Consider the following 23603-nt stretch of genomic DNA (forward strand, 5'->3'; position numbering starts at 1 on the left):
GGGGGGGAGAGAGGGGGAGCATCACCTTGGGAATGTGGAGACCAGGCTCAAATGAAAAGCCTGACGAGAGCCGTACCCTACACACAAACAGGCAGGACACCCTTAGCAGACGACCAGCAGCACCAGATATATACACATTTATATGCAGCCGCAGCATAGGTAGCGTAGTAGTGACAGAATGCGCGCTGCCTCTCATGTGCGACGTGATGACTGCAATTTTCAAAAGAGCTTACTCTGAGTCGGTGTGTTACCGTAATATCTCCCACTAAGAGGTGATGGGGGGGGGGGAAGGACAGCGATTTGTTTGTTACACATCAGAGCACGTTGGGAACATTTAAATCTGGAGGTGGTTGATTGGGATTGACAGCCAGCCGACCAGGAAAGTCTAAAGTAAGAACTAGCCCTGTCGTCAACACTCATGACCGTCAATCTTGGAAATTGCGTTGCTATGCAAGGCGCCATCACACGCATATGTGGGCGGTACTTAGTGGATGTTAGGGTAATGGAACCGCTGCCAGCCGCATCTTGGTTGACGGTATTAAGACTCAAGACTAAACAGCCCCCCTTTTTCCAAAGCTCTTCTTCTGCCTGTAGCCTGTCCTATGAGGTTCTGCGTTCACTCATACTTACTATCCTTAGTATTGAGATGATGTATAGGCAAACTCATACATGGAGATGCTATAGATGCTCCAACCCTTTAACTGGTAGTTTTTCACCTGGATTCTGGGCTTTTGCTATTGCTATATGTAATGATTTCCCATCTCAGAAGAATTAAACTTGTCCTTGTTTTGTGGCTTTGACACAACCTGTGAGTGTGATTAAAATAGTAGAGCCTTTGGGTCTGGGCTCTGGGGTCATTAGGAATCAAGAGGTAGAAGACATGGATGTAAAATAACAAGGAGCATAACAACAGTTCTGCAACCAATGCTTGAAATCAAAACAACGCTGCATAGCTGCGGGCGCCGTCGAGAAAGGAAGGTCAGCCAAAGAGAATCCAATATTTCTGACAGAGGTCCCCACACAAGAAAAATGGCTGACAACATGTCATTAACTCGACTGCACTTTCACACATCTGTCCATCAGATATCTATCTTCACCTGTCTTCCTTGTCATTGTCATTGTCTTCATGTCAAAACGGCTGAGATGATATATAATAATGAGTATAATTATGAATTAATACATAACAAAAAAAAATTAACCCAAAGGACATTCCATTACAGCAACTGCATCGCTCTTCATATTTGTTTTAAAGTAGCCAAAAAATATAATTGTTTTCATTGTACTCATTGTATCGCATTTAGTAGAAGCAATGATTTATGTAATGCATTCTAAATGATTTGACATTTAATAAGATAACGCCATGGAAGTCAATTGGAATACATGCTTTAACAAGAGAACTGATTAACCCTTAAGACGTCTTTGAATTGAATCATTTTAACTTTTTAACAAAATGTTATATCTGAGGTCCATGCAACAGGTGATGCTTCATCAGTTGTGAATCATCCACGTTTTGGGACAGTCTCTTACCACTATTGTATTAGTCAGCCAGAACACAAACAGTTTAGTTAGCACTCGTTTATTCTTTCAACCACTTTTTAAACCAAAGATCTTCATTGCACATGTGTAATCCCCAACAAATGACCACAATATATTTGGGTCAGTGTTTATCTAGAAATATTTTGAAAACATTTACAACCAGCTGTAATATGTCACATCTGACATGATTCCGGAGCAGAAAGCACAATATCTTTGCCCAGTAATTGCTTTCCCTTGCCTGCATTTACACTCCCATGCACATGTATGTGAAGCCACGCTCATTCATTCACAGGGTCATTACACATAGATAACGATCCTCCTGTAATGTATAATTATCCACATTGTCCTTGCCCATAATGCAGTACAATCATCAATACTTTATGATGATAGATTCTTGATTCATATTGTTTAATTTAAACATTTACTACTTTGTCATAAGGAGTTTAATAGTAATCTATCTACTGTTTCTTTATTCACGCACATGTTTCAAGTTATAGTCATCTACGTAGTCATCCAGGTTTTTTTGTTAAATCACTAATGAATAAGGTTGGAAATGTTTGTTTTTATCTGTTTTTATTGTTACTTGGTTCTTTCAACCTCAGCATTAGTTGAAGGGTCTACTGGTAAAATATAGTAGATGTTAGTCATGAGTATAAAAAGTAAACAAGATGTTGAGAACATGATAGGTAGAAGATTTTATTTCACGATAACAAGCACACAGTGCACACTATTGTAATTATGTCGGTTAGTCATTGCTTAGTTGCATAATATACAAAACGTAGTCAAAACAGACTGCTAAGCAAGCATGTTTGTTACAATAATACTGTCAAAATGTCTGGATCCTTGAACACTGTTGGCACGGTCAGAGGACTAAAGGATAGCTAAATAGTGTGAACTAAAACAGAAACTGTGCGCAATGGGTTTGATGATATTAATGCTTTGGTGTAGACTTTTAGTTGAAAGGTTATTACATTTGATTACAGCTTCCTTTGTTGAATGCAGATTCGTCGTTTTTTGCATCAACCATTCGTTGTGTTTGGATTAATGTCCAATTGTTTGCAGGCAGATGGTTGGGGTTGGTGGTACTACCATCCTGACAGTGGCCATCATCCGTCGAAGCTGCCCATTAAATACAGATCTTCTTAGACTATATTTCTATCTACATATAGACACTATTCCTATCTCTTGGCGTTGAACAGACCTTACTGTGAGTAAGCAACGCTTATTCCCGACAAAAAACATATTCAGTGTAGCTTGTCCAGATTTTGTCCTCGTTTGGATCATTGCTCGTGTAGGCGCACGTACCAGTGGAGCTGCAGGCCACCATGTGGAAGCCCACTTCTGTCAGTTTGTCAAACGCCTGCTCTAAAAAATTATATTTCAGGTAATACCTGGACGTATACCTCTCCGGCGGACGGTCGGGGTCCCTGCTCTCATTCAAAGTGTCTCCAAACACTTCCTTCGCCAGGGAGGTCTTCCCGCACACGGTGATGCGTGCCACTCTCCTGAACTTTGCGTCGGTCTGGATGTCTCTTCCGATCGTGTATGAGCCCCTGTATCCTATCGTGATGTACCCGGACTTCCTGGAGTCGAGGGAAGGCGAGCGAGGGCTGCTGCCCACCGCGGTGATCGTGCGTAAAGTGTCCATGCGTAAAGTGTCCATGGCGCCGCACTGAGGCGCGCCTTCGTCGGGGTCACTCTGGCAAATCTCCTCGCTGATGGAGTCGTCTTTAGTCATCTTGGGGTGCAGCAGGCGCTTGGAAAGCTCCCGCAGCTGGAAAAAGTCGGCCTCCCTCTGGAGGCGGCTTCTCTCTGGGAAATAGTCGGGGAGCACCAAGTTAAGATCGCGCAGATAGTCGAGGATATAGCGGAATAAGAATCCGTCCCTGTCTAGGAAGAAGCGTCCTTTGTTGTCCCTCGCCAACTCTTTGGGGGTCTTCTTGCTGAACATGGTCCAGAGGAGGGAGTCCGCGACAGCGACTAAAGTTGTGTGTCTGGTGACGTACACTTGTCCGCCGACATTCAAATCGATTATTTCGGGAAACGGGGAGAATTCGTTGCAATTTGATATCCCGCTCTCGGTGTCCGCTAGGGCCATTTTGGAGCAGTGGGGTCTCCGCCGTGCAGAATCACTGAATGAGGGGAGTGGATGTGGCTGGTTGTTTATGTAGCCTATGCCTGGCATTTAGGAGTAGGAGGGGATCTCGAACACCAATTTGCTATTTAACCATTTAAGGGCGGCCAGTGCGCAGCCCTATGGGGGATAATGGCTGTCCAATGGGCGTGCTCATACTGGGGGGCTGCTGTGGCTCCCTCTCTCTCCCCTTCTCCTGTTCAAGAGGTTTTATTGGCACGGTAATAAACAATAACACGGACAAATAAGATGCATAATTAAGCAAAGGACTTCCAATAAAAAAGAAAAAACTACATAAAAAGCAGGCTGAATATAAAAAGTTGTCTTTTTATATTCTTCCAGAAAGCACACAATATTATTCTAAACACCTCATATAACATAGGGGAATATGCTATGTTCATATCATAATACTCATGTAGCTGTGTAGCTATATGTAGCTCCCCAATAATACAAATCAAACACTTTTGCAGAGATTAATCAATGAGGAGAAATTGGCAATGAAGCAATTCCAATCAGAAGTCCTGAAGTGTGGGGTAAGCATGCGCACAACGCGTAGCAAGACTGACACCTACTGGGCTACACGTTCCTCTACTCCAGTGGTTTTCAAACTGTGAGGCGCGCCTCCCCTGGGGGGCGCCAGAGTTCCTCAGGGGGGGCGCGACGTGAGAAAAAAGAAACCAGATAAAGTAACAGAAAAAAACGCGAAGACGCAAAGTCAAAAGCTGTGTTCGAAATCGTTCCCTATTCACTCACTCACTATTCCCTATATAGTGTTTACGATATATATATATATATATATATAGAGAGGGAGGGAGCGAACAAACGACAATCCGGACACTACGCTGAACATTTCTAAACGTCATTTGTGTCAGTAAATGCGCGTGCGATGCAGACAGATGCGCCCAAATCATGTAAACAAACCGGGCACTAACGAGGAAAGCTAGAGGTTGAATTGATGTTGAGTGTTTTTTTTTAATTAATTTTGAATGTAACATTTTCGATGTTAAATCCCAAATAAATTGTTGACATTTCTAAACGAAAGCCGGAGACTCCATCATTAAATGTATACTTTTTTGCGGTTATTCAGCTTCTTCTTCTCCTCCGGAAAAACACGACCGCATTGCATTGTGGTATATGGGAGTAACATGTAGGGAACATCGTATGTTCGCTCAAATTTGGGGTATTTTAAGTCCACTATATAGTGAATGAAATTTACCAGTGAGAATTCGAACACCGCTACAAAATGGCGAGCACCCTATATAGTGCACTATATCCTTGATAGGGAACGATTTTCAACACGGCTAAAGACGCAAACTCATTGCTCCCACTAAAGTAGAGGTGAGCTAAAAAGGAGGCTAAACTGGCAGTTTACAGATTAAGTTGTTCAAATGTATTTTAAAAAGTTAAGCAAAAACATGCTTAGAAAAATATGTTAAAATGTGTTAAGGAATGTGTTTAAAAATGCACAAAGATGATCAGAACGATTCAAAAATATGTTTAAAATGTTTCAAAAATATCTTTCAAATGTTTCAAAAATATGATCAGAGATATTTAAAATGTGTAAAATATGATCAGAGATGTTTAAGATATGATCAGAGATGTTTAAAATGTGTAAAATAATTAAAAGATCTTTCAAAACACAGGGATTTAGAACTTTTTTTTTGGGGGGGGGCTCAGCTGAAATTTGTTCTCTGAGGGGGGGGAAAAACCCTGCTCTACTCTGTCATGCTTTCACAATGAGTCTGATTTATTCCCCCATTTGTTTTTACTTTGACCTAAATGTTTGTTTTTTTTAATTATTATTAATGAAGGCAATAACACATTTATAATTATCCAGCAAATCAGATCATAACTAGGTCGCATGTACGATTTAATTTGTAATTCCAAATTATACACTCTTGTGTAAAGTAGCCTAATGTCATATAATTACATCCATAATTACTATGGATATACTGTATGTACAGTACAGTGTATGGAAACTGATGTAAATTATTTTAGTCTATGCCAGGGGTTTTCAAAGTATGAGAGTGAGCCCCCCCTCAGAGAACAAATTTCAGCTGAGCCCCCCCCCCCCCAAAAAAAAAGTTCTAAATCCCTGTGTTTTGAAAGATCTTTTAATTATTTTACACATTTTAAACATCTCTGATCATATCTTAAACATCTCTGATCATATTTTACACATTTTAAATAACTCTAATCGTATTTTTGAAACATTTTAAAGATATTTTTGAAACATTTTAAACATATTTTTGAATTGTTCTAATCATCTTTGTGCGTTTTTAAACACATTTCTTAACACATTTTAACATCTTTATCTAAGCATGTTTTTGCTTAACTTTTTTAAATACATTTGAACAACTTAATCTGTAAACTGCCAGTTTAGCATCCTTTTTAGCTCACCTCTACTTTGGTGGGAGCAATGAGTTTGCGTCTTTAGCCGTGTTCAAAATCGTTCCCTATCACGGGTATAGTGCACTATATAGGGTGCTCGCCATTTTGTAGTGGTGTTCGAATTCTCACTGCTCAAATTTGAGCGAACATACGATGTTCCCTACATGTTACTCCCGTATACCACAATGCAATGCGGTCGTGTTTTTCCGGAGGAGAAGCTGAATAACCGCAAAAAAGTATACATTTAATGATGGAGTCTCCGGCTTTCGTTTAGAAATGTCAACAATTTATTTGGGATTTAACATAGAAAATGTTACATTCAAAATTAATTTAAAAAAAACACTCAACATCAATTCAACCTCCAGCTTTCCTCGTGAGTGCCCGGTTTGTTTACATGATTTGGGCGCATCTGTCTGCATCGCACGCGCATTTACTGACGCAAATGACATTTAGAAATGTTCAGCGTAGTGTCCGAATTGTCGTTTGTTCGCTCCCTATATAGTGCACTATATCGTAAACACTATATAGGGAATAGTGAGTGAGTGAATAGGGAACGATTCCGAACACAGCTTTTGACTTTGCGGCTTCGCGTTTTTTTCTGTTACTTTATCTGGTTTCTTTTTTCTCACGTCGCGCCCCCCTGAGGAACTCTGGCGCCCCCCAGGGGAGGCGCGCCTCACAGTTTGAAAACCACTGGTCTATGCTATTTCTGATGATATGTTTCAAGCTAACCACAGTTATGAATGGTTTCTTCACCACATAATGTACAACACAATATAAGGTTTTAATGATTTTATAGATAAGTTAAAGACTACAAACATGGCCACTTTGCCATTTCCGTTTAAGCCAAGACAGACCAAAGGTTTACCTGGGTAAATTAGAACATGTGGGCGTGGCTTATTTACCACTCCGCCCACTCCCGATATAAGTTTGTTTACCTGTGTTCGTCTGATAATTCATGAACCACCTCCAGAACGCAAGCCCGTTTATCTTGTGTCTGTTAGAATAAACCACGTGTTGAACATGTACCACTCTGAGTCATACCTAGCACGCCACGCACATACCACAAAGGATCGAAATCGTTTTCATCAAAACGTATTACATTTCAAGCATTCAATAAATGTCTCTGCATCAGTCAAGGAGAAGATGTCTGGAGTTTCTCTGAAACGGGCTAATTTAATCGAATTGACTGCCTGAAGACTTCAATAGACTCCATGCCGCCAGGAAACTCCCGGCGGCTTTGGGTAAGGCAATATAGTTCCCTAAAGCTTGCTATCTAGTTCCCCAACACTAGAACTGAAAGCACAAGTTTATTTAGCTTTTTACCTATTGGCAATAGGTGAAAAATAATGACATTAATACAAACCAGTTTTTTACTTAAATGGTTCATAATATGAAATTTGACGCATCAAAATGAGATCTGAATGTACCTTAATGGAACTTTTATTTATTTATCTCAACACATTACTTTTTACATATTTGTTACATATTATTTGTATTTTTACTTATCTTTATTTACATTATCTTGTATTTTTGCTTCTATGTGGCTGTTGAGAATTTTATTCTTGTGTTCTTGTGTAGGCTACTACAATAAGTTCTGAGTAATAAATTCTGATTTTGAATCTGATTATAATTGTTGATGATTAAGTATTCAAGGTTTAATAAAGTACACCATGAATCCACCGCTTTTCGTGGCACGTCCCGCAGACAGACCCTTTATTGTGAAACTTCCTCCTCGTAAACAGTCCTCAGTGTTGTCATTCGGGAAAATCTCCGTGGCACCTCTTCATACGAGTGGGTGGGCCGCATTGTATTTAAGTGACCTGCCCTCAACTTGAGTTACACTATTTTTAATCATTACTCCGCGAAGAACCAAACCATGCTGCGCAAGGTTTCACAGATCGACTACCTTTATCATTATTATTTGAATGCTTTGCCAATTAAAATAAAATAAAAATTGAGTTACAACTTGAAAACCATTTTGAATGCCTTTCCAATACGTATTTTGAGCATTTTTCTCTCAAGGTTGGTGATCTACTAGGCTGAATGGGAATCCTCAACATAACTTTGTTGCTGTTGTTTCCCAGAATGTTACCAGAAGCTTTGGAGCCGCTATCAGTGGTTTGGGCAGGAGCCACCTGACAGAGCGAGTGATCTCCCGGAGCAAGAGGATGATGCTGGACACCCTGGGGGTGGGGCTGATCGGCACCCAGACAGACGTCTACAACAAAGCCCTCCGGTACAGCCAGGTACTGTGACCTCCATCCTGGGCCTCAGACTGGGAACTGAATGCTTCATCGGCTGTATACGGATATTAAATGCATCCAAAGGAAAGTCGCAGGAACAAGATGTAGCAGGGCGAGGATGGTGTAGTGTTTTAGGTGTTCAACTCCCAGCAGAAAAGCTCTAGGTTTCATCCCCAATGTTCGGAGCTTACCTGTAGTTATATCCTTGAGTAAAATGCCTCACCACTATCTGCTTCCTAATCAACTGTATCTGAATTCTCCCAAACAAAAGCATCTGCATATATATAGATACAAACATGTTTTGATGGAAATTATTGATACTTGAGCACATGTGCTGTATATCCCCAAATCCACACTGTTCTCCTCAGATCTTTTCTAAGCTGTACACTACTGTGCCATGGAAATCCCCTGTGATGCATTTATCATTTGTCTCCTCCTGACGGTACAAACTTGTGTGGAGACACCAATCGTGTTTTATCCTTTAGTCATACAGAGTGTTTTATTGCAGAGCTTTACATCGAGGGATCAGAGCCAGGTCTGGGGGAGGGCAGAGACGGCCCTGCCCCCGCAGCACGCTGCCTTCATCAACGGTGTCGCGGTAGGTCTCATCATCAGAACAGAGTGTGTGTGTGTGTGTGTGTGTGGTTGGGGGGGGCTTTCCTAGTTGTAATAATGCTTTTGGTTCATTTGTATCATTAATCATTCAAAATCATTTTGGGAACACAGAATTTTCTCTTTGTTTTGTGATTTATATTATTCTAGAGGACAATGCAAATAATCATTTATATTGAATTGATATGAGAGCAAGTTTTCTTCATCCCAGATCAACATTTTGTCGACTCAAACACAATCATTGTGCGGACAAAATAAACAATTATGTTTTAGAAACTAGATTTAAACTATTATGCAGTATTCTCATTATGCCACAGAAGGGTTGAATGATTCAGAATATTCAATATTGCTTCAAGGTTGTGCATTCTTCTTCAATAACTGGATATCTGCCACTTATTTTCTTTTCGGTTTGGGATGAATGTACTAAAAATCTTAGATTAAAGATCCAAAACAACTATTGACCAGATGTTTCCTTGACAACGCCAAACCAATGTGCTCAAAGCACTGCAGAGGAATACATTTCAGCTGATTAATGTTGTACATTATTTTCCAATAACAGGACATTCCTTCATAGTTAATCTTTGGCCTGCTAGAATGCGATAGAACATTTGCACACGCATAATGTGTATGTGAAGATGTTCTTCCCCTTGACAAACCCCATTTGATCTCTGATCTCCCTACACTGCAGGTTCATTCTATGGACTTTGATGACACATGGCACCCGGCCACTCATCCATCTGGGGCCATTCTCCCTGCGGTCCTGGCCTTGGCCCAGGTCATTCCCAGGAAGCTCACTGGACTAGACCTGCTCCTGGCCTTCAACGTTGGCATCGAGGTACAAGGCCGACTGCTGAGCTTCTCCAGGGAAGCCCTCAACATCCCTCAAAGGTAGGGCCCGGTTTGTTATTAAACCAAACCTATCTTGAAGCTATTTCCTGCTTTGCTTACACCAGTGAGACTGATGTTTTGACTATACAGCAACACTTTATCCATAAGGCTTATTTTTTCTCGCAACTTTTAGATTCCATCCGCCCACTGTAGTTGGTGTGATGGGAAGTGCAGCAGCCTCAGCCAATCTCCTGGGTCTGTCCCCAGCCCAGTGCACTCACGCTTTGGCCATCGCAGCATCGTCCGCTGGTTCCCCCTTGGCCAACGCTGCCACCCAGACCAAGCCTCTTCACATGGGGAACGCCACGGGCAGAGGGCTGGAGGCCGCTCGGCTGGCCTGGATGGGGCTGGAGGGGAACCTGGACGTCCTGGACTTGGAGTCCGGTTTCGGGGTTTTCTTCAACGAGTACAACCCCTCTGCGATGGCTGACGTCGGAAGCTTCGAATGGGCCCTGGAGAGTCAGAGCGTGGCCTTCAAGAGCTTCCCTGCTCACTTGGGGATGCACTGGGTGGCGGAGGCGGCGTTAGCGGCCAAGGCTGAGCTCCAGAGCGGAGGAGAGTCCAACAGCACCAACCACCTCGACCAGATCAGGAGCGTGACGCTGAGAGTGCCGGCCTCCAAGTACATCAACCGCCCCTACCCGTCCTCGGAGCACCAGGCCAGGCACTCCTTCCAGTTCAACGCCTGCTCGGCCCTGCTGGACGACCGGGTGACGGTGGAGTCCTTCAGCGACGCTCAGAGGAACCGGCCTGCCCTCAGGGAACTTCTGTCCAAGGTCAGGGTGGAAAGCCCCGAGGACAACCACCCCAGCTTTGACAAGATGTACTGTGACGTCGTCATAGAAACACACCTGGGGAACAGGTACGCGGGAAGGTGCGACACGTTCTACGGCCACTGGAGACGGCCGCTGAGCCAAGAAGACCTTGAGAGGAAGTTCAGAGGCAACGCGTCCACCGTGCTGTCGTCTGAGGGGGTGGAGGGCATCGTGGACGTCGTGGGAAACATGGAGCGAATCACAGACTCTTCTACTCTTGGTTTATACCTCCAGATGACAAGTAATCAATAGGCTTAAAGTCTTAAAAGTATTTAGATATGAAAATATATTAGTTATATATTTTGTTTGTTGGGGCTTTATATATTTATTTCAATCACGGAAAACACATGCATTGTAAATTACGATTCTGTAATGTCTTTGAATTTGTGTCACAATACCTTACTGTCTTGCAGTAAGATGTATTGTGCAATATCTTATTTAGATCTTAGATGTGAACAGAAAATAAATAATGCTGACATGGAGAACATGATACTGTAAGCCTTTTGTTGGTGCTTCTCGGAAAACCAAACAACTCCTGTTTCGCTATGAAAAAGGGAATTTACTTTATTTACTTTCATTTCCTCCTACAAATCCGCCTGGAGGACCCAAACATAACTCATGATGGCTGGCATAAAGAGCAAGGGCGTAGGAACCGGGGGGGACGGAGGGGACGTGTCCCCTCCAATATCGGAGACAGCCGCATTTGTCCCACCTAAAAATTATACTGGATCTGTCAGGTTTCCGATATGTGTCCCCCCCAATGTTAAACTCATTCCTACGCCCCTGATCAAGAGAACAGTTAGAATGGTCACATGATTCTACTACTGGTCGTCAGTAATATTATGATCAGGTTTATACTGGTTTTGGCCAGTGGGCTCTTACAGCAGAGTGCATGCAACTAAGTGCGTTAATTTTCCAGCATTCATCCCAGTCAAAGGGAAATCAGGCCAGCTTCAGCACAGCCTGCACCATGGTGCCTATGCCATCAAAGATCTCGTGGAGAGGCGCGTCACACATAAAAGCGCAGGTGGTGACCACTTTGTTTTTCTCGTCCACGTGGCTCTCGGCCACGCTCTTGCTCACGTGCGTGCAGCCCAGCTGGACGATGGCCGCCGCCGTGTCCGTGGTGTTGGGGTATCTGTACAAAGAATGAAGCCAACACGCCTTAGGACTGGGTAACAGCGCGTAAAAGCTAATATACGGTCGCCATGTGTGAACTGTGTGAGCCAGAGTGAACCAAAGATGAAATACTTTTCCAGCATCAGTAACAGACTGCCCCAGTCAGTTACACACTGCTACGTGCTAGTTTGTAATTGTTTATAAGTCTGTTTTAGACAGCGAGACGAAAACATACAGCAGACATGTAAAGGTGCTTCCCCACTGCCCCAACAAACACAACATTGTGTGTTTGTGCACAAGACCCGTCGGTGGTGGTTGTCGGGTCGCGTTTCTTGTTGAATCGGCGTTAGCCAACTTTGGCCATCGTTCTTAAACTGGCTGTTGGTAGTTGTTGGGGCACTTTGTGCAAGCAGCTGAACAATGCAGGTTTAGGAAGACACATCCAGGTGTACCTAAGCAAACCTACTTGTCGTCGTTCTCGCGGCCTACTGTGACCTCGCAGCCGGGGAAGACCTTGGCGGCCAGGACGGGGGAGATGCAGCAGAGGCCGATGGTCTTGCCCTCGCCGTGGAAGGCCTGGAGAATCCCCTTCACCTCCGCGTTGACACTGCAGTCTTTCCCCTCTGTAGCCCAGGTGCACAGGTTCTTAGCCGCGCCGAAGCCACCTGCAAAACCAACCATGGGACCAAAAACTTTTGTTAATTTTGCAACAAAAAATTAACAAAAGATCGATTGATAAGTGATCGCTCTATATTTTGAACATTGTTATGAAAGTTATACTTTTTAGCCTTGGGCTGTGGGAAATAAAAAAGAATGGTATCATAAAGTATTAACTCAATATAATTTAAAGTTAATCTAAATTTGGCAGGGCTGTTTCACTCCCCGCCAAACTGTACTTTGTTTGAACCACAATAGCTGCCGATCCGATATGTATCCTTCTACAAGATGACTATGTATTAAACATTCCCTGAAAGTCACCGAAAAATAATAAGTACCTGCTAAATATCTAAAGGCAAATGGGAATTCAGGATTTGTTGCATCCCTTATTGGGAACATGTGAAGCAAAGAGGACACAACTAAGGCCAGGGACATCCGTTCAGCAGGCCATCAACATAATTTGGATCAGTTGCCTGGGCAACCCTGCACCTGGGAAAATTATGGCATCATAGTCTTCGACGAGGAGTTTAGACAGATCCTGAATGTCTCCTCGTGCCAGCCTGGCACTCTCGACCAACACGTTTCTCTTCTCCTCCGTGGGACCGCCTTTCATGTGGTCCACCACATGCATCTGATCCACGTTGGGGGCAAACATCTTCACCTGCACGGAGTTGCCATTTATTGATCACCAATAATAAAAACGTAAAAAAAATGTAAGCAAAAACATTATATCGTTTGTTGGAATTTTTGATTGCAAAATTAAAGAGTTAGGGTAGCCTAAATATGTCACAACACTAAGTAATTAACTAACAACACTAAGTAACTAAGTAAACTACTACGTGATCAATATTGTAGTAATAGTAGGTGGGCCAATATTATGGAGGGTAATCGGGTCACACATGGGGCTAGCTAGTGTATGACTGCAAAACACTAGCAACATTGTACTTACACTTGCATCCCCTCTGCTGAGATGGACCAAAACAGCGGAGGCTTCATGGATTTCAGTGCCATCGAATACTCCGCAGCCCGCGAGCACTACAGCGACGCGCTTCCCCATGCTGAGATGATAGTGTGTTGTTATTATCGACGACCCGACGCCTCAAGTACACAACAACCGGCTGGAGAGTACTTGGTGTCAAGCGTGTGAGATTGTAATGTAACGTGTTATGACCATAGCGCCCTCTACTGTAGCGGAAGCCCATACATTCAAGTGCATACATGTGTGGCTGTATTATTCATTAAACGTCAATGATAATCACCATGCTCAGTACATTAATAAATAATTAAATGTGCTTTAAATATATACTTAAAAATACAACTGATTTGCACATATAATTTAGTTTAATAAAAGTACTTCATATCAGATTAGATCCATTTTAGGCATGTATACAAATATAGGCTACATTATATATTTATAATTTGTATTTGTTAAAAATGCTCTACATTATTTCTATACATATATATGATCATTATATATATTATAATGATTGCGGCAGTAGCCTACGTCTTCCTTTAATTCATAAAGCGATTATATAATTGGAATGATCGTTGACCTTACTAGAGAAGAAGAAGACAATCCGCACTGGTTACCTGGTTGTCTATGTACTTAGTTGAGAACTTTTTAACCTCAACCGCATGACTGCCCATGATAAACATACCATGTGACCTGTACGTCACCGACTGTATACTGGGAAGTGGCGCTATGAGGACTTTCCGTCCAACTTTCTGATCATATTCGGTTCCTGTGTGCTGAGATCTGACATGAGATATCTACTGACGCTTCTGTGTTTTACTCTGGACCTGTTGTCGTGTCTCTATGTGAGGGCACTTACCAGACCTCTCTCTCAACAGTCGTCGAGGTGGCCCGTCCCATACAGGTACAACGAACCTCTCTGACTCGGGATGGGGTCCTAGCTCAACCACAATCATGTGACTTTCATATAAACGTTACTGCACTTCAGATAGGCCTACATATTCTTGAAACTTGTGAAACTTGTTGGTGGTATTCCGATAGCATTTCCTGCATACGAGAGACAAAACTCAAATATTTGCGATAGCTTTAATATGTTTATTTTTAATGCTTGTATTACATGTAATTTTGTCAAAGGCGGGTTGATGAACGGCCAGATGTGGACTCGTACTGCGAAGCCCTGTACCCATTTTGCCCTACTGGTGATCGAGATGGACGAATACCCTACATGAGGGACACTGATAGCATTTCAGTATATCGACTGCAAGCACCAGTATGGGAGTTCAAATATGGAGATTTAATGGGCAAATTTGTAAGTAGAAAATGTAAGTGAGATATATATGCTTAGCATCACGGAGTCATCATCATACATGGTATATTCATTGGTCTGTCTTTGTTATTATACAGCATATTATGCATGATGCCATCGGATTCAGCAGTGCTGAGACTGAGAGTAACTACACGATGGAGTGGTACGAGCTGTTCCAGCTGGGCAACTGCACTTTCCCTCACCTGAGAGCCAACGCCAGTGCTCCGTTTTGGTGCAACCAGGGTGCTGCGTGCTTCTTCGAGGGCATAGATGATGTGCACTGGTCTCAAAATGGCACCCTGGAAAAAATTGGAGTCATCACTGGTAAGAAAAAAGTTTCAAAAATATCTTCGGCACACTATAAAGAATAGCTATTCGTAGAAATTAAGGCTTCCATGCCAGTGTACGATATGGTAATGCTACTCTTGGCAAGGTCTCTCTTGAAAATCGGTTCTAAATCTCATAGAGAGTCATTGCGAAATAAAGGTTAAATACATTTCAAAATACAAATAACTGAGTGGAAGCCACAGACCAAGAATAAGCCTGTCCTTGTGATGATCACCCTGTGATCATCTCCTCCCCCAGGTGCCATGTTTAATGACATGGCCCAGTGGGTGCAGGAGGATAACCAGACGGGAATCTACTACGAAACGTGGACGGTGCGCTCCGACCCGGGCCCCAACGCCACGGTGTGGTTTGAGTCCTTCGACTGCTCCCAGTTTGTCCACCGCACCCACAGGAAGCTGGCCGACCTCGGGGCCAAGCTGTCCAGCAGCTCCCCGACCAGATACACCAAGGTCTCCCTGTACAGTGGAGAGCCCACCTACCTTGGGAACGACAGCACCATATTCGGACAGCCCTCCATGAAAGACCTGGCGGCAGACATCCAGAAATTCTACTACACCTTCAGGCCCCACCAGTCCTACGTAGACTTTGCCATTAGTTTAGTGGACATTTATGAGAAGGTGGTGGTGCACAAGAACTTCTACCTTTATTACAACTCTGAGTATTGGCATCTGCCGATGAAACCGCCCTATATGCAAATTGTTTACGAGGAGGTGCCCTTACCATAATGTATGCTTATATTCTGCTTGCTCTCTATTTGCCTTAAGAATTGAATGCCAAGCCTGGTTAACTGGTTAAGATCAAACTACTGTAATTATTGGAGTGGGCTGATGTTTTCAGACTGTATTTTTCTGTAGGATTTAGTCCAATGACTGTATCGAAATTGTATATTGTAATATACATTTTTCCTCTCGATATTTTAACCTAATGGATGTATTAACTGCTGCCTCAACCACTGTGTTTTTAAGTCAATCTGTGTTACAATGTGTTTTCCAGTTGCTATTGTTGGCGCGGCCCAGATCCCCTTTAATGTATAAGATGACCTGTTATTTTCAAAAAATATATCATTTTTCCACATGTGTAATAAAAAGGACATGTTCAGCAGTGTCTTGGTTGTAATTGAGATCACTTGCTATTCGTGGCAAATTTATTCTAATGAAATTCTTGATCCCTAGCCAAGACCCAAGGCTGAAGAAGACCATGAATGACCTGCACTCAATTCTTCAAGAGATATACCCCCACCGTTTTTCAATGATTGGTTCTTTGGACTTAAAATGTATTTAATTAAAAACATTAAAATGCCCAAACATTGACCAATCAGTAGTCAGTCTGAATGACTTATCCCAAAGTACACAATCCTTTTTTACCAACTAATAGGTTTGGAAGCCCTTGTATTAATGTTCATTTGGTATTTCCGTATCAACAAGTAGTAGTTGTAAATTTAACTTGACTTAAAAGTAGTAAGGTTGACTGTAAAGTGAGCTGTTTAGAATTCCTCAAAAGGAAACATATACATTCACAAATCTTTATTCCATGAATTTATTACATGTCTGTAACAATTGATTTAATCAATAAAGCAACCGGTAAAGCAAACTTGACAAAACATTTGCCATACAGAACAAAAGCTAAAATGGCTGCTTAGTCAATACCAGTTAACTTTGATTCAATTTACTTAAGGAAAACTGAACCAACAAAAATTGGGCTCAGGAGTGACTAAATGATGAGAGGTGGCATCTCTGTTGCTATGCTAACCCAATTAAAGCCTTATTCTTTAGAAAAATTACATGCTTGATTAAGCAAAATACATTTGTTTAAACTATTGCTGCCTACATAACCAAAAATGAAGAATGGATCCTCACGTTTGAGTTGGGTCCATTTTAACAATTATTTAACATGATCCAAGAATATTTAGGTCTAATTGTTCTAAATGGAGGGAAAACATCTGTTCTATCCATAACATCTGTTATGGATTACAATCAAAGTTTTAAAAATACAAAATATTAAACATTATCAAAAAATAAAATGGACAATCTACAGCTTTAAACCTACTGAAAGAGGCGAAGCATTAAAAAGCTCTTCATATTGATTGTTTGCTGTACACATAACTGAAAGACCACCAGTTAAAATTACGAAAGCAGTATCCATACATCAATAAATGACCTGCCTAATTAGCTCTAGTGACAAGAACAACGGCAAGATTAAAATCCATCTAGCAAAAGGATACTTCTATAGAAATTACAAAAGCCAGTTGGTGATGGAAATTGGAAACCCTGAAATAAAGAAACACATTTTCTATTTAATCAAACACATAGTATTTTATATACACTTCTCCCTTCCTTCTTAAGAGGAAAAAATACAATCGTTCGACTCATCTCACTTGCCAAACCTTTCCTTCTTCCTGAAACCAATGGATGCCTTTGATAGGAACCACAGAATGTGGTTCATGATGTCGCTCAGCACATCAACCTCCTGTCCATGATGTTGATGTGCTGAGTGACTCAGAAAAGGCTGTCTCTTCAACCCCAAACCTATGCAGAGATGCCTACACCTGGGCAGGTATGAGGGCAGTTATCCAGAGAGAGAGCAGAGAGGGCTATGTTCACAAATAGGCAAATAGCATATTTATATATATATATTTGTACATATATGCCTCCACAGACCTGAGAGACGGATAGATTATCAGTGCACTCCCAGTGTACACTATTGATGTGGAGGCTATTTTTAAGCTGCCTCCAAACTCTGAATTTATATTTTATAAATTCTGTTAATTCTGGAAAAATTGCCCTTCCTCAAACCCATGTTTCGCTTTAAAGCTATCGTTTTACAATATTTGGTTTTAGTGTAAGGTGCTAAGTAGAACTAGAAATGTAGAGGAGGAAAACAGGAGAGCCTTCTACACTGTGTTCACCTTCATTTTACACAGAGGCCTGGATACATCCTCTCCTATCATCTCACAGCCCTCCCCAAAGACACTTCAGGATACTGCAAACACATGGCTGCAATGTGCTGCCAGGTGAAATATTTGTAGGATATCTGGAGGACATCAATGGCCATTACAGATATATGTTGATTCAGTAAGCATCCTTTAGCTACCCCCTATATACTGTTCCGCCATACTTGATTGAATTACATTTGAGAAAACTTTGAAGTGCAATTTTGCTGATCATAAGCTTATATTCCTGAATGTAATACTTTGTTAGATATTGATATTAAATCATCTTAGAAGTGCTTATCATATTTATATAACTAAAATTAAATAGTTGAACACCCCAGAGGAGCCACAAAATGTGTAATGATATGTTGATAATAATAATTCATATTATTGACATTCTGGGAAGTGTTTTCATGGTTATCAGTAAACACTGACCAGTTGATCTTTTAAATACCATGTTGCAATGCTAAAATGTACATTGGTTTTTGTTCTATTAGTGGTAAATAAGATAATGTAAGCATTCTACTTTTTAAAATCGAATGGCTTGAAGAACAATTGACATGTGAGAATCCATATGACTTCCATTACCTTTGACCGGCCAGAGAAGCCAGGTAGTGGTGTTGGAATAGTAGTGAAAAACAATCAAAATAATCTCTTAAACATATACAGCCATTGACATCCAAATGACCGTGTCAATACGGATTATAACTAGCACGCTACAAATTCATTTTAGCTCAAATGTGCACAGTCATAAGAAACATCTGTTTAGGTACAATTATCCGCCTGTTGAAGTGTGAGATGAATGTCCAAAGTAAAGCATTGGGGCCTGAATTCCTCCCATGAAGGAGGACCCCCTTCTAGACCTTCTCGTGTGCAGAAGGTCTCGAGCCTTAGACAGTATTCCTCTGGTTGGCGTATAATGTGTCTGTCTCTTTTCAGTTCACATCCTAGCCCACAGCCTTCCCTCTACAAGGGAAAAGATGGTTAGGGGAGCCCTCTACAGGACCACGGACGGGCTCTGTGCTACACGGGACCCATCAAGCCAACGCCCCTCCATGTCCCTCTGATCACGCCCCGTTCCAAAGTCTGTGGCCTGGCCTTTACCAGGTGGGCATCATGTCCGGGAACCAGACCCTGCCCAGGTGCTTGGACACCTCCCAGTGGATGTCGTCCAGGGTGTACTTCTGATCGGGTATCAGCACCTCCTCCATGATGGACAGCTGGGACAGGCGGCGGCCGCACATCTTGACAAACTCCACGAAGGCGCTGCACGACACCTCGCACTCGCCCAGGCCGAGGGCCGACAGCTGTGTGCAGTGCCGGGCGATGCGGATCAGCTCCTCGTCCAGGGGCCGCAGGCCGTTGGCGCACACCACCAGCTCCACCAGGCGGGGGCAGTGCAGGCCCACGCGGCCCAGCACGTCCTTGCTGACCGAGCGGCCGAAGTACAGGTGCGTGACGGGCGTCTCCTCGCAGAAGAAGGGGCCGAACTCGTCCTCGTACAGGAAGAAGTACATGACCAGGTTGAACTTGGGCGAGTGGCGCACCATGGCGTCCCAGCTGCTCTTCTGGATGGCGTGGAAGTGCTGGCCGGGGTTGTCGCTGACCACGTCGATGCGCAGGTGCTCCAGGTGCACGTGCTTCTCCGAGGAGAGGGCCAGCAGCAGCTCGTCGCTCAGGAGGTGGTAGTTCAGCGCCAGCTCCCGCAGCCCGTGGCACTGGTCTGCCACGCACAGGATGCCTGCAGAGCACCGAGGGACAGGCCATGGTGAGTCAATACAGTTGTTCTGCAGCTGTGGAGGTTATCAGACATTGATCTAAATGTGTGTTTCCTGTGCAGAAGCAGTCTCCAAGGGTCTGTCACACAAGCGGACCATGACTGAGTTAACAAGCATCCCTCCAGCCAGTTATTTAAACGGTTCCAAGAAATTGTAGGCGTTTGCAAGTCTGCCAGATGAAAACAAATCTTTCTCTTTCTTAATCACCAGAGAAAAACACAGCCTGGAAATGGATAAATACATGGAATAAGCTGTTCTTTTTACAGAATTACAGACTCAATGTAAATGGTGACTCAAGAATCTGACTAACTAATCAAAGTCTCTGCTGAGGCCGACTGAGGTAAAGCTGTGGCCCCTTCACATACCTGCTGGCGAGACGTGGGGGCAGCTGCTCATCTTCAACAGCTTCAGGGTGTCGCTGTTGTTGGCCACCAGCACCTTCAGAGACGGGTCGTCCACCGGTGTGTCGTCGATCTTCAGAGAGGACAGCGACTTGGAGTTGACAAACACCACGGTCAGTGCTGAGACGAAGTGGGACTGTGTGAGGGGGATAGAAAACACTGCTCTGTTAGAATGAGCCTCATACCACTAGTACATGTCCCCCTAGAAAGTACTCAAGAAAACCTTACAGATTTAAAGTTGGACAATAGATAAGAAATGTTGATGTCGGAGCAGCAACAGTACAGTAAAATAATAACGAATAGATACAAATTCGTAATATTGTGCAAATAACTATAACAAAAATATAGCTGTAAACGTGAGTATTTTTTAAATATATATGTACAGAATGTACATGTAAACATGGGTGCTGTGCTTAAGGGTTAGGGTCAACATTGTTTGCATTCACACAACATTCATACAATCTCCCTCTTGTCCATTGGCTGTAGTCATATTGCAGGCAGCAGCATAACGTATACCTTGGGCAGTTCCATAAAACTAGGCCTTGCTGTGGATATCAGCCCCAGGGTTTTCAGAGAACAATTCACCAGCTGAGAAAGAATGGCACACGCTGCCTCTGCTGACTCTGTGCTACTGTCAACCTGGAGAAAAGAGAGGGCAAACGAGAGGAGTAAAATTGGTAACGATTCAAAATATATTATCCCTTATTTTGAATCAATGCCGGGACTAATGTCTAAAAGCACATTACCTTGAAGCTGACATACTGTAAATGGTTGGAATGCCGCGTGATGATCTGCTTGATGAGGTCCGGATGAGTGGCCTTCAGATAGGAGCTCGTAGGCTGGTTGAGCTCAAACTCAAAGTATCTCCACAGCTCCGGCATGTGGAAGGCCTCGTTCCATCCGCGACACACCTGTGAGGCGAGGGCTCTGTCGAGCAGCGGCAGGTACTGGAAGATATGGAGCAGGATTTCTTGAGGTAGCCGTGTCCAGTCACAACCGAAGTCACACGGTGCGTCCTCCTCATCTGGTTCCTCACTCAGCTGCTTCCGGAGCTTTTTGCAAACCTCCTGTGGGCTTTCATGAGACGTGCTGTGGCATTCCTCCTCGTCTCCTTTCACCCTCTTCATCCTGCTACACAGATTTTTACATGCACCATAAGTAAAGACGGGACACATAGCCCTCCATTGCATGCTAGAAGAAATTTAAAAAAAAACTGACTTTTATCAACAAAAAGAGACTTATTGAAAATAGTTCATTGTTTTGTATAGGTTGCGATGTATGCACTTGTATTCAATTGAGGTGGACAGCTGTGTGTCCCCTGCTCTGGCTGCTAACGCAACACAACATGATCACAACGTCAGGCAGACAGGGAGTATAGCAGTTTAGCTCGACAACCCATTTGTTCAACTGATATTGCCGCAATGCAGCCTTTTTCAATCAATGTAAAATATGTCACATGTTTTGAGTCCTACCTTGTTGTGTTGACACTGAACTAGCCGACTTGCTAGCTGTTTGCAGTAGGAAAAAAAAATCGGATTCCGTACTTGTATGTTCAACCCGGCCCCGCGCTTGAAAGACTCATTCACACCAAACAAAGATATCCCATCAGTCAAAAATAACAACCAAGTCAGACACTAAAGAGTCTTATGAAACTATGACCCCGCTGAATGTATTGACAGACGCTGACCTAATACCTTGGTCTCCCCTGTCCCCGAAATGGCGATGTGTTGTTGTGACAGGAGGAGTGCATTATGGGAGGAATAGGAGGAAATGGCTGTGGCCAGAGCGCGTTACAGCACACGCACCATGCATAAACAATACACGCCCACCACGTTAATCAAACCCTGCATGCAGAGACCACAATCAGCCAAGGCATTACTTAATCAATGGCATTTCAGAAACAAATGCATCGAAAAACCATGCATTACAGAAACCTATACATCCAGGACAGAAACCATGCAACCTTTTACACCTATGGTCCAGTGTGTATAATTTAGTAGCATGTAGGGGAACGGAGAAATGGAACATAGCATTCATAAGTATGTTTTAATTAGTGTACAAGTAATTGGTTGGGGCTCCTTTTGCATGAATTACTGCATCAATGTGGAGTGGCATGGAGTCGATCAGCCTTTGGCCATGCTGAGGGGCTATGGAAGCCCAGGTTGCATCGATTGTGGCCTCCAGCTCGCCTGCATTGCAAAATTCCAACGTGTCTCTCATCGTCCTCTTGACAATACCCCATACATTTTTATGGGGTTCAGATCAGGCGAGTTTGCTGACCAATCAAGCACAGTAATCCTATTGTCATTAAACAAGGTATTAGTACTTTTGGCAGCGCGGTCAGGTGCAACATCCTTTTCGAAAAAGAAATCAGCATCTCCATAAAGCTTGTCAGCAGAAGGAAGCATGAAGTGCTCTAAAAAGTCCTGGTAGACGGCTGCATTGAGTTGCAGCCGTCGTTTGGTGTTGGTCCATTGAGTGGACCAACACCAGACGATGATGGCTCCCCAAATCTCACAGACTGTGGAAACTTCACAGTGGACTTCAAGCAACTTGGATTCTGTGCATCTCAATTATTCTTCCAGACTCTGGGACCTTGATTTCCAAATAAAAATGAGTAACAGACCACTAAGCGACAGACCAGTTCTCTTGCCCTAGCAATGACTAGCGATAGTTGTAGTAGCCCGTGTCCTGGGTACATCTGTGCCTGGTGGCTCTTGATGCACTGCCTCCTGCCTCAGTCCACTCCTTATGAAGCTCCCACACATTATTTAATGGCCTTTACTTAATCCTCTCAGGGCAACGGTTAGCCCGATTGCTTGTGCACCGTTTTCTACCACACTTTCTCATTCCTTTCAACTTTCTATGAATATGCTTGGAAACATCGCTCAGTGAACAGCCATCTTCTTAAGCTATTACCTTTTGAGGCTTAACCTCCTCGTGGAGGGTTTCAATCACTGTCTTCTGCACAACTGTCAAGTCAGCAGTCGTCCCCATGATTGTCAAGCCTACTGAAACAGAGAGACCATTAAAAGTCTCAGGAAACCTTTGCAACCCTAATCAGCAATTAGCTGAGTGCGACACCTTGAGTCTACAATATTGAAGTTTTTCACAATATTCACGTTTTCTGAGATACATAATTTTGACTTTAGAATTAAAGTCTTGAAATATTTTACTAAATTTACAAAATTATCCCCCCCTCTGGTTTTTTCACAAATCGCACCCTGTATATATATATATATATATATATATATATATATATAGGTGCATAGGCCTACACACAACTATACATTCGAATACAGTCAGCACTATAAAAGGACATACGTTGTTTGATTCAATATAATTAATTTCAGTATTCATTAAACCATTAAATCAGGGCTGGAGAAACGTTTAAAAGGGTTGCTTTACATTTATACAGAGAACAAACAACTCCATACTATCAGTCAGGCCAGTGAACAATTGACTAGTAC

The 23603-nt window shown here is 42.8% G+C and overlaps 5 protein-coding genes across 7 annotated transcripts; 2 read left to right on the forward strand and 3 right to left on the reverse strand.

Moving 5' to 3' along the window:
• Positions 1-2758: 2758 nt before the first annotated feature.
• kctd12.1 (potassium channel tetramerisation domain containing 12.1) lies at positions 2759-3721 on the reverse strand (the record flags this gene model as incomplete). Its single annotated transcript, XM_079731339.1, has 1 exon — positions 2759-3721. One exon carries the CDS (start codon positions 3719-3721, stop codon positions 2759-2761), a length of 963 nt encoding a protein of 320 aa, XP_079587465.1.
• Positions 3722-7241: 3520 nt separating this feature from the next.
• On the forward strand, positions 7242-11041 carry acod1 (aconitate decarboxylase 1). Of its 2 annotated transcripts, none has more exons than XM_079731418.1 (5): positions 7242-7305; positions 8149-8310; positions 8816-8905; positions 9608-9807; positions 9941-11041. In XM_079731418.1, exons 1-5 carry the CDS (start codon positions 7276-7278, stop codon positions 10872-10874), a joined length of 1416 nt encoding a protein of 471 aa, XP_079587544.1. In that variant the 5' UTR covers positions 7242-7275; the 3' UTR covers positions 10875-11041. The 2 variants fall into 2 exon arrangements, with proteins under 2 accessions (XP_079587544.1, XP_079587545.1); XM_079731419.1 differs by lacking the exon at positions 7242-7305 and adding an exon at positions 7931-7952.
• A 119-nt stretch (positions 11042-11160) lies between these two features.
• Positions 11161-13524, reverse strand: LOC307072209 (glutamine amidotransferase-like class 1 domain-containing protein 3, mitochondrial). The gene is made up of 4 exons (XM_079731420.1): positions 13348-13524; positions 12888-13059; positions 12208-12406; positions 11161-11760 (listed from the first exon to the last, which is right to left on the reverse strand). The coding sequence occupies exons 1-4, from the start codon at positions 13453-13455 to the stop codon at positions 11565-11567; spliced, it is 675 nt and encodes a 224-aa protein (XP_079587546.1). The 5' UTR covers positions 13456-13524; the 3' UTR covers positions 11161-11564.
• A 568-nt stretch (positions 13525-14092) lies between these two features.
• cln5 (CLN5 lysosomal BMP synthase) lies at positions 14093-16232 on the forward strand. Its single transcript, XM_079731217.1, has 4 exons — positions 14093-14275; positions 14506-14680; positions 14776-15001; positions 15263-16232. Exons 1-4 carry the CDS (start codon positions 14160-14162, stop codon positions 15748-15750), a joined length of 1005 nt encoding a protein of 334 aa, XP_079587343.1. The 5' UTR covers positions 14093-14159; the 3' UTR covers positions 15751-16232.
• A 331-nt stretch (positions 16233-16563) lies between these two features.
• fbxl3a (F-box and leucine-rich repeat protein 3a) lies at positions 16564-21846 on the reverse strand. Of its 2 annotated transcripts, none has more exons than XM_079731610.1 (5): positions 21606-21846; positions 20880-21261; positions 20650-20772; positions 20098-20269; positions 16564-19695 (listed from the first exon to the last, which is right to left on the reverse strand). In XM_079731610.1, exons 2-5 carry the CDS (start codon positions 21258-21260, stop codon positions 19055-19057), a joined length of 1317 nt encoding a protein of 438 aa, XP_079587736.1. In that variant the 5' UTR covers position 21261; positions 21606-21846; the 3' UTR covers positions 16564-19054. The 2 variants fall into 2 exon arrangements, with proteins under 2 accessions (XP_079587736.1, XP_079587735.1); XM_079731609.1 differs by having other exon boundaries at positions 20880-21264.
• Between the last annotated feature and the right edge of the window lie 1757 nt (positions 21847-23603).

The sequence above is a fragment of the Pollachius pollachius genome (genome assembly GCF_949987615.1).
Source record: "Pollachius pollachius genome assembly, chromosome: 3".
In the NCBI taxonomy this organism is placed as follows: Eukaryota; Metazoa; Chordata; class Actinopteri; order Gadiformes; family Gadidae; genus Pollachius; species Pollachius pollachius.

Bases quoted from the DNA above. Each gene is read 5' to 3' on its own strand.
- cln5 (XM_079731217.1), top strand. From the start codon at position 14,160: ATGAGATATCTACTGACGCTTCTGTGTTTTACTCTGGACCTGTTGTCG. The intron at 14,276-14,505 runs GTACAACGAACC...ATTTTGTCAAAG, and splicing joins AGGTGGCCCGTCCCATACAG to GCGGGTTGATGAACGGCCAG. The intron at 15,002-15,262 runs GTAAGAAAAAAG...CTCCTCCCCCAG, and splicing joins AAAAATTGGAGTCATCACTG to GTGCCATGTTTAATGACATG.
- acod1 (XM_079731418.1), top strand. From the start codon at position 7,276: ATGCCGCCAGGAAACTCCCGGCGGCTTTGG. The intron at 8,906-9,607 runs GTAGGTCTCATC...CCTACACTGCAG, and splicing joins CCTTCATCAACGGTGTCGCG to GTTCATTCTATGGACTTTGA. The intron at 9,808-9,940 runs GTAGGGCCCGGT...CGCAACTTTTAG, and splicing joins GCCCTCAACATCCCTCAAAG to ATTCCATCCGCCCACTGTAG.
- LOC307072209 (XM_079731420.1), bottom strand. From the start codon at position 13,455: ATGGGGAAGCGCGTCGCTGTAGTGCTCGCGGGCTGCGGAGTATTCGAT. The intron at 13,060-13,347 runs GTAAGTACAATG...AACTCCGTGCAG, and splicing joins TCAGCAGAGGGGATGCAAGT to GTGAAGATGTTTGCCCCCAA. The intron at 12,407-12,887 runs GTGCAGGGTTGC...TTGGTTTTGCAG, and splicing joins TGATGCCATAATTTTCCCAG to GTGGCTTCGGCGCGGCTAAG.
- fbxl3a (XM_079731610.1), bottom strand. From the start codon at position 21,260: ATGAAGAGGGTGAAAGGAGACGAGGAGGAATGCCACAGCACGTCTCAT. The intron at 20,773-20,879 runs GTAATGTGCTTT...TCTTTTCTCCAG, and splicing joins TACAGTATGTCAGCTTCAAG to GTTGACAGTAGCACAGAGTC. The intron at 20,270-20,649 runs GTATACGTTATG...CCCCTCACACAG, and splicing joins GTTTTATGGAACTGCCCAAG to TCCCACTTCGTCTCAGCACT.